Source organism: Pituophis catenifer, unplaced genomic scaffold (genome assembly GCF_029215685.1).
Source record: "Pituophis catenifer annectens isolate HBS135680 unplaced genomic scaffold, rPitCat1.0.hap2 SCAF_3, whole genome shotgun sequence".
In the NCBI taxonomy this organism is placed as follows: Eukaryota; Metazoa; Chordata; class Lepidosauria; order Squamata; family Colubridae; genus Pituophis; species Pituophis catenifer.
In genome coordinates, this window is record NW_027256883.1 from 135,352,408 (window position 1) to 135,363,886 (window position 11,479).

Here is an 11,479-nt window from a genome sequence, read left to right on the forward strand (position 1 = left end):
TTTTTCACTCCTACTGGAATTTCCAAAATAACACTGAATGCAACTATTGCAAGATATTACACAAAATGTACTATATATAGCTTAATTGTCTACACAATTTACAGGCTTATAAATAAGGTTCACACTGACAGAAACTTAAACATTCAGATGCTTGATAAATAAACAATAAATAGAAATAAAAATGTATGTACCTTTCCTGTAATTAAAGTATATGGAGAGAAAATGTCCACATTCAATTGCAACTCATTTTTGTCATACAAACAAGTCTTAGCACTCAAATAATATTTGGGGTGGTGGGAAGAAGATTGCACTCATCCTAAAGCTATGGCCCCTGGGCCAGATATGATTCCCTGAGAGCAATTAATCCAGCCCGCGCCACGGGAACACATGGCTGCACCGCCCACATCACCCCACCCACACGCTAGGCCCCACTCTTAAGGCTGAGTGCAAACCTCAGTAGAGCGGTGCAAGCCACACAAATTGGAACTGGAAGGTAAGACCAAGAGCTCACAGCGCTCAGCCAAACGGCTGCCCGGGGGTGGGGAGGTTCAGCTGCCTTTCGGGCCTACATCTCTCCTTCTGCATGGCCTCTGGGTGGGACTGTAGTAGTTACAGGACTGGCCAGTTGGTCAACCTGAAGCAGTTCCTCCACCCGGGTGCACTGGCCTGCCATGGAGGCAGCCTCCTCTCTGGCAGGCCGGTGCACCCGGGTGGAGGAGCTGCTCCGGGATGACCAATGGGCCAGTCCTGTGAGTGAGACTACTACAGCTCTGGAATATGGAACTGGCCGTGGCGGGGCTGGAAATCTCTGCCCTGGGATGGTGCGTGCAATATGCAACTTTGGAAATACGGAAAAAGGAGCGCAGCCCTTGCCATCGGGAATGAAATAATGGTGCTGTTGCGGCAGCGGGTGAGGGGGCGGCGCAAGCGGGCAGAAGCGGCGGTTGCGATGGCTGGAACCTGCGGGAGCAAAGCAATACTTTCATTTGCGCAGCAACAGCATTCTGTCTAGGTATATTTGCGCCAGCTGGTGGCGCAAGACAGCCTTCGTCTCCTGCTGCTTGGGACTTGAAGTGGTAAACGGTGTCTGGTTCGGGGAACAGCCAGATTTTGCTCTCCATTGTGGATGCCAGATTGGCCCCTTGCGAGCTCTCATTTCTCGAGGAGCCCAACCAAAGTTTCCCACACCGCTTTTGAACCCGGCTGGTGCAAATATACCGAGGCGAATGCTGGTGCCGTGCAAGTTCAAGTAGGGCTTCGCTCCCGCACTTCTTCCGGCCCTTGTTGGTGCTCTGCGCACCTCGGTCTCTCAGGGAGATGCTTGACTTCTTCTCAGTCCCAAGACACTGGTTGGCCCATGAGATGAGAGAGAGAGAAAGAGACAGAGAATGAGAGAGAGAGTGTGTGAGAGAGAATGAGAGACAGAGAAAGAGACAGAATGAGAGGGAGAATGAGAGAGAGAGAGAGAAAAAGACAGAGAGAATCAGAGAGAGAGTGTGAGAGAGAGAATGAGAGACAGAGAAAGAGACAGAATGAAAGAGAGAATGAGAGAGAGAGAGAGAGAATCAGAATGAGAGAGAGAGTGTGTGGGGGGGAGAGAAAGAGAGTGGGGGAGAGAGAGAAAGATAAAATGAGAAAGAAAGAGTGGGGTGGGGAGAGAGAGAGAGAGAGAGAGAGAGGGAGAGCGCCTAAAGGACCCCATCCCGTCACTGTGAGTCCGGGTGCTTCAGCAAGCGGTGCGCTGGATTCGGATTAGTGGTCCGCGGAATTTAAAATTATGAACTTGGTGGTCCCCGAGGTCCAAAAGATTGGGGACCCCGGTTTTAAATGACAGTTAACCTTCAAATAGTCAAAGCACAAAACAATAACAAATTATAATAGAAATTATTTAAAACTTAGTTGAACCAGTAAGATAACTTTATTTCATGAACTACTAATCAAAATTAACAATTTGTTTCTCCACTTTTTTGTATGTTATCCTTTTCTCCTTTTTCAGAACTTTGGACATGAATATTATGATTTTTTTCATGAGCTACTTTGTGCTTTTTTTATAAAAATGATATATATTTAAGGAATTTCAATTGAGAAATGAAAAATTACAAACAGGAACTCTACCCACCCATTACTAAATTTGATGTGTAGACTCTTTAATAATCTCTCCCTCAAAAATGGACAGCAGAAAAGGCCCTGTTGAATTCTCTGTTTCTCAGCTACTGAATTAAATTTTGCTTTCACAGAGGGATTACAATTTATATGTAAGAGGTAAATGCTGATAGAATCTTTATTGCTGTTTACATTTGGTTTGGAGGTTTGCTACGCATATTAGAAGAACAAAACTCTATTTGCAGAATATCTCTTTTTAGATCAGGGTTATACTCTGGATCAGGATATGAAATTCTTGAGCCCGGAATTCCCAAGCCCAAGTGAAGATGAACAGCAGAGTGCATGTGAATGCTGCTACTAGCTCTCAGTCGAACAACTTCTAATGCTAGAAGTTAGAATGATTCTAGAAGCTAGAATGGTTATACTTACGATAAATCTTCTTATCATTGTTACCTCCAAGTTTACATTGTTGGACAAGAAAGCAAACTGTTGCTACTGATCATTTGCAGTGCTTCTTGGCTGATGACCAGCCACCTTTGCAGTGAGTTTGCTATGATCAACTCTTTTGGATTTCCCATTTATGGAAAAAAAAACCAATCAAAATGTTGACACATAGATTAAGTGAGGATGAAGCTACTTAGGAAAAAACCCACTAATTTTGTTGCGATTGGGAGAAGGTGCTGATAAGCTCAGGGGCATGCAAGGCAGTGAGAAATGTTACAATGGAACATCAGGAGCTGGGAACAGGGGCTATTTCAATCTGAGAATCAGTAACATTAATTCATTATCCAAGTGAATATGATTGCCAAAGTATCTCACCATTTTCTAAGAAAAATTTAATAGATAATAAATAACAAATAACAACCCTTTCCAGATATACTGAGACTTTTTTTGTGTGTGCCTTCAAATCAGTGATCAGTAATCAAGTCATTAATTTCTGACTACTTCTCTTGGACTAATCCCTGCAGTTTTCTTGGCAATTTTCAGAACTGGTTTGTAACTGCTGTCTTCCTAAGGGTAAGAAAAAATGACTGGCCCAAGGTTGTCCAACTAGCTTTGAGTTTAAGGCAAGACTAGAACTCAGAGTCTCCTGGTTTCTAGTCTGGTGCTTTAACCACTGTATCAAAGTAGCTCATATTGGGATTTCTGCTTGCAGAATTTATAGCCAACAGGGATTATTGCCCCTTTACAGCTACCGGTACTATGTTGTACTTTGAAAGTGAAAAGCACTATCAAACCTTCCCTATATGTACAACTATTGAACTATGCATTAAGAAATGGCCACATTAAGACACAAACACTCCTTTTTCTCAGCTAGCAAGAATAGCAGTAACCATTTCTGTACTTTTTACCACTTGAAAAAATTAGACTTTATTATTATGATAATTTCTAAAAGCAAATTATTTTTTCTAAAATCTAGTAAATTAAGCAAACATTACAGAATTACTATTAATTCTATTTTTCAATGGGGGCAAAATCATTCCTTAGCTCATCAAAATGTTTAGGAATCTCAGTGAACATATGCATGGAACTTTTGCTTATTCTCTGAGTTTCCATTCATTTTTATATTCTGAGGTAGTATGTGTAAAATACCATCTAATTCAACAACTGTTTAATTTTCACATGAAATATTTTTAATTGTTCCATATGACATGGTATTGGAATGGAGAATAAACCAGACAAATGGTTTTTTTAAAAAAATTTGCCCTTAAATAGAAAAAAGCTGGTATCTATCACAACATGGAGTACTATAGTATATACAACAACATCTAACGTTTGTTTAGAGTAGGTTGACAGGTTAGAGAACATCATAATAATTTCTTCACACCCTAGGGCAATGACTATATTTCAGTTTTCAGCCTAATCTTTGCCTTTCTATCATTTGCCCGTTATAGGGTATTATTAACCATGGCCAAACATTTCATGAGTATAAAAGTAGTTCTCAACTTACAACAATTTATTTAGTGACTGTTCAAAGTTACAATGGCATTGAAAAAAATGACTTATGATCATTTTTCAGAGTTACAACCTTCGCAGCATCCCCATGGTCATGTGATGAAAATGCAGATGCTGGTAACTGGCTCATATTTATGACAGTTGCTGTGTGCCAAGATCATGGAATCACCTTTTAAGAAGCAAAGCCAATGGGGAAGGTAGATTTTTTTGGGACAAATAGAGCAAGGTTGATGTGAATTGCCCCCTGTCTTCTTCCTCCCCCAGCAGCTCCCCACATAACATGTGCTACCCAACAGACACCCATTTTTGCAAGCCTTCTCCATTTTTCTGTTTCACAACCCCAAAATATTTTGACCATCTTTGCACCCATCTCTAGAGCAAATAGACACCTGCTTTCATTTCATATCTTGGCCCAATCATGTTTCAGTTTAAACGGTTTGTTTAACCATGATACAGTTTTTTTATCATAAACTTTTAGGACACTTATTGAATCTGAAGAATTATTCAGATTATTAATGCAATCTGTAATAAACTTAAGTTTTACAGTTGGTAAAAAATCAAGCTTCCTAAATCAACAGCATTAAATCAATGCTGTTCTGAGCACTAAGGTATCATCAGCTAGGAATAAATTTATTAAATTTGTATGCCACCCATCTCTGTACCTATTCTGGGCGGCTTACAAAACCATGTAATTTGAATTGTTGATATATATTCAGTTGGTTTACAAAACTTGTAAAATTTCCACAACAGTTTGTCTCAGTTGATACTGTGCAAGAAACAGGGGATGCTGCCACAACTCTGAAAATGTTTACCAGAAAACTGCTGCAAAATCTAAACAAGAACATACTGTTGCACATTTGTGTCCTGCCTACAGGCAATTAATTGGTCTCTGTAAGAAAAGAATGAAGGACCAGATCAGGTTTTTTGGGGGTTTGATCTAGAACAGCTCTTCTTATATTCCTAAATTAGGAGATGCAAGTTAAACAATTGCTCTAATCATTTCCCGTTCATTGCTTAGCTATTAGATCAGCTTTTCCCTAACTGGTGGTTTCTGGATGCATTGGATTGCAACTCCATCATGCCCAGCCAATATACTACTTGCTAAGTAATCAAGAGGGCTGAAACCCAACATATATGTTGTTATGCCTTCTTTTCCTCAAACAGTCAAGATAATGCGACACTCAACATTTTTAAAGTGGGTAGGGGAGGACAAAGTAACAACTGTGGGTACCAAAATCCAGCACAGATTTCTACCATTTCCATCCTTAAGAATCCTTCAAGCCCAAACTAAACTGGAAAGAAAGTACGAGTGGGGTGGGAAAAGAGGATTTTTTTTTAACATGAGAAGTTTTACTTTCAATTAAAAGCAACGAGGAAAAAAGAAAGGCGGGGAGAAGGACTCCAGGGGTCTTCTAGGCCAGGCAATCAGCGAGGCAAAGGCTACTCCCGTAAAGGAGATTAAAATCGAGGACGGGAGGGTGGTGCGCCAACCAGGCGAGAAAGGGGGCCTGGAGGGGGCGGCTCCACCTCCCCAGTCAGGAATTGAAGAAGATGGGGAGGGTGGGAAGGAGGGAAGCAACTTTTTTGAGTAGGAGAAGGAAGGAAAGGTAGGAAAGAAGGAAGGAAAGAAGAAGAAAGGATGCAACTTTTTTGACTGGAGGGAAGGAAGGAACTTTTTTGACTAGGAGAGGGAAGGAAGGAAGGGAAGAAGAAAGAAAAGCAAGTTTTTTGACTGGAGGGAGGGAAGAAAGGAAGGGATTTTTTTAACTGGAGGGAAGGAAGGAAGGAAAGAAGAAAGGAAGGAATTTTTTTACTGGAGGGAAGGAAGGAACTTTTTTGACTAGGAGAGGGAAGAAGGAAGGGAAGAAGAAAGAAAAGCAAGTTTTTTGACTGTAGGGAGGGAAGGAAGGAAGGAAGTTCTTTGACTGGAGGGAAGGAAGGAAGGAAAGAAGAAAGGAAGGAATTTTTTTAACTGGAGGGAAGGAAGGAACTTTTTTGACTAGGAGAGGGAAGGAAGGAAGGGAAGAAGAAAGGAAGCAAGTTTTTTGACTGGAGGAAGGAAGGAAGGAAGGGAAGACGAAAGAAAAGCAAGTTTTTTGACTGGAGGAAGAGAGGGAAGGAAGGAAGAAAGAAATGAAGGAAGGAAGTTTTTTGACTGGAGGGAAGGAAGGAAGGAAAGAAGAAAGGAAGGAATTTTTTTACTGGAGGGAAGGAAGGAACTTTTTTGACTAGGAGAGGGAAGGAAGGAAGGGAAGAAGAAAGGAAGCAAGTTTTTTGATTGGAGGGAGGGAAGGAAGGAAGGAAGGGAAGAAGAAAGAAAAACAAGTTTTTTGACTGGAGGAAGAGAGGGAAGGAAGGAAGAAAGAAATGAAGGAAGGAAGTTTTTTGACTGGAGGGAAGGAAGGAAGGAAAGAAGAAAGGAAGGAATTTTTTTACTGGAGGGAAGGAAGGAACTTTTTTGACTAGGAGAGGGAAGGAAGGAAGGGAAGAAGAAAGGAAGCAAGTTTTTTGACTGGAGGGAGGGAGGGAAGGAAGGAAGGAAGGAAGGGAAGAAGAAAGAAAAACAAGTTTTTTGACTAGGAGAGGGAAGGAAGGAAGGAATTTTTTTGACTGGAGGGAGGGAAGGAAGCAAGTTTTTTGACTGGAGGGAGGGAAGGAAGGAAGAAGGGAAGGAAAATAGGAACGGAAGGGAAGGAAGGGAGCGAGGGGACCTGCCCTCTCCCCACCCCCCACCCCCTCCCTCCATTCCAATTTCTTTTCTCTACCTGCTGCAGCTCCGTGAAGAAAATCTCCCTCTCCGCCGCGTTGGACGCCATTGCTATTGGGTCTGGGCTTCGCACCTGGACACCGCCGCCGGGGAGGCGGGTCTGGGCCAGGACGGGGGGGGTGGGGGTGGGGGTGAGGAGGGCGGCCCTGGCTCGGAGCCTCGGGCGGCCGGAGGAGCAGAGAGCCACGAGTGTGCGTGTGTGTTTGGGCGGGGGTGTTAACCCCCTCGACTCAGATTCCCATGAGGGAAAGGAGGGGGGGGGAGTTTCACGTCGGGACGGGCGTCGCGCTCGCTCCCGCCCACCGCCCGCGCGGCCCTCCCGTTTTTTTCCTCCCGCCCACCACGCGCCCGGCTCCTCCCCCTCTCCTCCCCCCCAGCTTTGGGCGCCGCCGCTCCTTGTCGCGCCCTTTGGTTGTCACCCTGCCGCAAAAGCAGGAGTGCTTTGCGGCTCCTTGAATCAGGTGACCGGCCGGGGTTGTTGGCGGGGGGGGGGGGCTAAGGAGGAGGACGCAAAGCCTCCTGCAGGCTGGGCAAAATCCTGGGTTCTTCCCTTTTATCGGGGAAGGTCGGGCGAGGAGGCAGCTATTTTCCCCCACCCCCCATTTCTGTTTTAAATCACAACCCGTAGACATTTTTTTCTTTCCCTTTCCCCATCATTAGGCAGTAAAAGAGGGGATTGTGCCATATTAGAGGTCATGTTAGGCATCTTAAGCAGTAAAATCTCAAACCACCAGACGCCAGCCTAAAGTTTACTTTAGGTTTTTTGACTCTTTGCTGCCATGTAATCCAGAGTTTTAGATATGTTAAGCCAAAGTAATATGAACAGTAGCGCTTTAAAGGTTAAACACTTTTTCTTTTCCCTTATTAATTCAAATGATGAATTTTAAATTTGTCTTAAAAACATTAGGGTTGTTTAAATTGTCACGGGCCAAATTATTTAATCAGATTTTATACTGTTTTTAAATTTTGTAATTTATGTGTTTTATCTGGCTGTTCACCGCCCTGAGTCCTGTGGGAGTAGGGTGGTATATAAATCTAATAAAATAAAATAAAGAGTAGCCTATTCATCTTTTATTTATTTATCAAATTTGTATTATCTGCCCATCTCACCAAAAGTAACTGGGCAGCACACAACAATCATAAAAAAAGAAAGAAACCACAGGTATAAAAGCAACAGATGCAACAGCTATATATATATATATATAAACTAGTTTATATATATATAAACTACCGGTACATTAAGAAATAAATATTATAAAGACAATGAGCCAGTTTGGTGTAGTGGTTTAAGGTGCTGGCCTAGAGAGGAGATAGTGTCAGCTGGATGACTTTGGGCCGGTTATTCTCTCAGCCCAGTTCACCTCACAGGGATGTGAGGGAAATCATAATCATAAGTTTATTTTGTCAAGCATATATAAGATAACAGGTAAAAGTATAAACATAATTTGAATACATGAAAAGAGTAAATAAAAAGGAATATTAGGATGTTGTATGTGTTCACTGCCTTATTTATAGAATAGAATGAAAACTCGCTTTAAATGTACACTAATTGGCACATTCAAATGAAATTTCATTGCATTCAGCTCTCAAAAGAAAACCATTATGCATATACCCACATACCCACACATATGACACAAAGAAACATCACAAGTCTAGTTCGAATGTATACATGGTGAAAAAAAAAGAATCCTGTAAAACGGATGGCATAAGGAACAAAGCTGTTACAGAATCTAGTAGTCATGCTGGGAGGGGAGCAACAGAAACAGACCATGAAGTGTGTCTGTGAAGTCTCCAACAATGCTTTGAGCTCTAAGCACATAGTACTTATAAGCAATATCCTGATTAACTGGAAGCAAGCTTCTTAAAATCTTCTCGGCTGTCCTTACCACTCTCTGTATGGACCTTCTATCGGAGGCATTGCTACCACCAAACCAAACAATGAGGCAGTTTGTTAAAATGCTCTCAATCGTGCCTCTGTAAAAAGTGGCCAGGACAGAAGGAGAAAGATGTGCTCTCCTCTTCCGATACAGCAGTGTTTCCCAAACCTGGCTATTTTAAGATGCATGGACTTCAATTCCCAGAATTCCCCAACCAGTATGCCTGGTTGAGGAATTCTGGGAGTTGAAGTCCATACATCTTCAAAGGGTCAAGTTTGGGAAACACTGCGATACAGGAAATGCAAATGCTAGTTTGCACGCATCACTAAAGATAATGTATGAAGAGATCAAGTCAGATTGTTAGTTATCTCTACTCTATCAGCTACTTAATATTATAAAAATAATAAAGGCAAGATATATATAAATTGAAAACTAAAGACTTATGTGCCTATTCATTATTGCTTATTGCTATTAGATTAGTTTACCAGGCACAAAAGTATAGGTTGCTCCATAAAGCAAATTGCTCCTGGCCTGTAAAATGTCCAAAAGAAGAGCATGAGTCCAATCCTCCTGCTGAGTGCAGAAATCCAAATTAAAGTATCCCAGGCACATGACTGTCTAGCTCCTAGCTGAACATGTCCACAGAAGAAGAACCATGTACAACTCTGGGTATCTGATTCTACTGTCAAACCCCTCTTAGTTTTGCCTAACAATGTTTTGTCTAACATTCAACCAGAATTTTTGTTCCTTAACTGTATTATTCAATGTCCTATACCCTTGATGTGGTAGATACAACATTCTTTCCATAATGTGGAAATTATATTTCCGTTGATGTAGCTTAAAATGTTATTTGTTTTGCATCTACATCAGTGGTGGGTTGCCCCCAGTTAGGAGCAGTTCTATAGAACCGGTAGTAAAACCGTCGGGAGGCTCTACCCACCAACCCCAACGTCATCAGGAAGCTTCTGCACATGCGCAGAAGCACGTGAGTGCAGCCCTGTTGCAAACCAGTAGTAAAGGTAAGTAGAACCCACCCCTGATCTACATTCCACTGTAGACTCATACTCAAGTTTGTAGTATTGTAATAGTATACTACAGTATACTATAGTACAGTAGTAGTATACTACTACTGTATTGCAATATTTTTTTCACATGGACTAGCCCAGTGGTGAAATTCAAATTTTTTTTACTACCGGTTCTGTGGGCATGGCTTGGTGGGCGTGGTGTGGGCATGGCAGGGGAAGGATACTGCAAAATCTCCATTCCACCCCACTTCAGGGGAAGGATACTGCAAAATCTCCATTCCACCCCACTTCAGGGGAAGGATACTGCAAAATCTCCATTCCCACCCCACTCCAGGGGAACGATACTGCAAAATCCCCATTCCCTCCCCACTCCTGGGGTAAGGATATTGCAAAATCTCCATTCCCTCCCCACTCTGGGGCCAGCCAGAGGTGGTATTTGCCAGTTCTCCAAACTACTCAAAATTTCCGCTACCGGTTCTCCAGTACCTGTCGGAACCTGCTGGATTTCACCCCTGGACTAGCCCTAAACCAAATACGATTGGCTGATTATATGCCATCTCTGCATCTCCCCACTATCTTGTTTGTTTGTTTCTTTGTGTATTGTTTCTAAATTCTACGTTGTAAGGTAATAAAAGGTTAACTTCAGTCCAGCAATCAAGTAAGCAATATCCCAATCAAGAAACTGCCAAAGAGCCATCAGTAAACAGCCCAACCAAAGAATTTCTAAACCACCCCCACCCACAAAGACAGGCAAGACACCAGAATATAAACTGACAGCAAATAGGACTCCTTAATAGCACTGATGATGTTACTTAGTTAGGGTAATGAAATGTCTGCAAGAAAACAAGCAAGCTCAGAGAGCACCAAGGACCCCTTGTTTCTAAATTGCTTAAATAGATCAATTGAAATAGATCACTCAGAATAGAGTTGGAAGGGACCTTGGAGGCCTTTTAGTCCAGCCCCCTGCTCAAGCAGGAGATCCTATACCCGTGATGGCGAACCTATGGCACACATGCCTGAGGTGGCACGCAGAGCCCTCTCTGTTGGCAAGTGCACTTTTGGCCCAGGTCAGATCTCTGTGGCGTTTCTTTCGTGAGCTTCTGTTTCCCTGCAAACGACGAAACAAACTCACGAAAGAAAAAGATCTTACCTCTTACCACATTGCCGGTGTTGGGATGCCCCACTTTCTGCTCGCCAGCTGGTCTTCAGGTCTCTGCTGCGCATGCGCACATGTAAGCACATGCACGTATGCTGTCCGTGCACATGTTTACACACACATGCGTGTGCACCTTTCAGTTTGGGCATGAGTGCACTGTTTGAGCACTCGGTATCTAAAAGGTTCACCATCACCGTCCTATACCATTTCAGACAAGTGACTGTCCAATCTCTTCTTAAAAACCTCCAGTGATTAAACACCCAAAACAACTGATCCAGAATCCAGAAATAGATCCAGAAGATCGGTAAAGTCATTTTCTTTCTTTCTTTCTTTCTTTTTTTTTTTTAAAAAAAAGCTAAATCCTTTTTTTTTTTGCTTTTAGAGAATAGTTTCCATTCTAGGAAAATTCTAGATCCTGTAAATATTATTCTATATTTGAAATAAAAGTGAGCTGCAGTCAGAATTTATGACTAATTCATGATCCTCTTTAGACTGATTTTTTTCCCTAACATTGAACATTAAGGACACAGCCATTTACAACCAATCATTTTACCGCTGTTGGTTAACCTAATTTGAATTTAAAGAGTCTATTACC

At 42.2% G+C, this 11,479-nt stretch overlaps 1 protein-coding gene across 2 annotated transcripts in view; it reads right to left on the minus strand.

Moving 5' to 3' along the window:
* The window catches only part of PKN2 (protein kinase N2), a 71,281-nt gene extending 64,345 nt beyond the window's left edge, over positions 1-6,936 (minus strand). For both annotated transcript variants that reach the window (XM_070941221.1, XM_070941220.1), the window contains exon 1: positions 6,825-6,936. In XM_070941221.1, the coding sequence (XP_070797322.1) occupies positions 6,825-6,875 (51 nt within the window). In that variant the 5' untranslated portion in view covers positions 6,876-6,936. The remainder of the gene's footprint in view (positions 1-6,824) is intronic.
* Between the last annotated feature and the right edge of the window lie 4,543 nt (positions 6,937-11,479).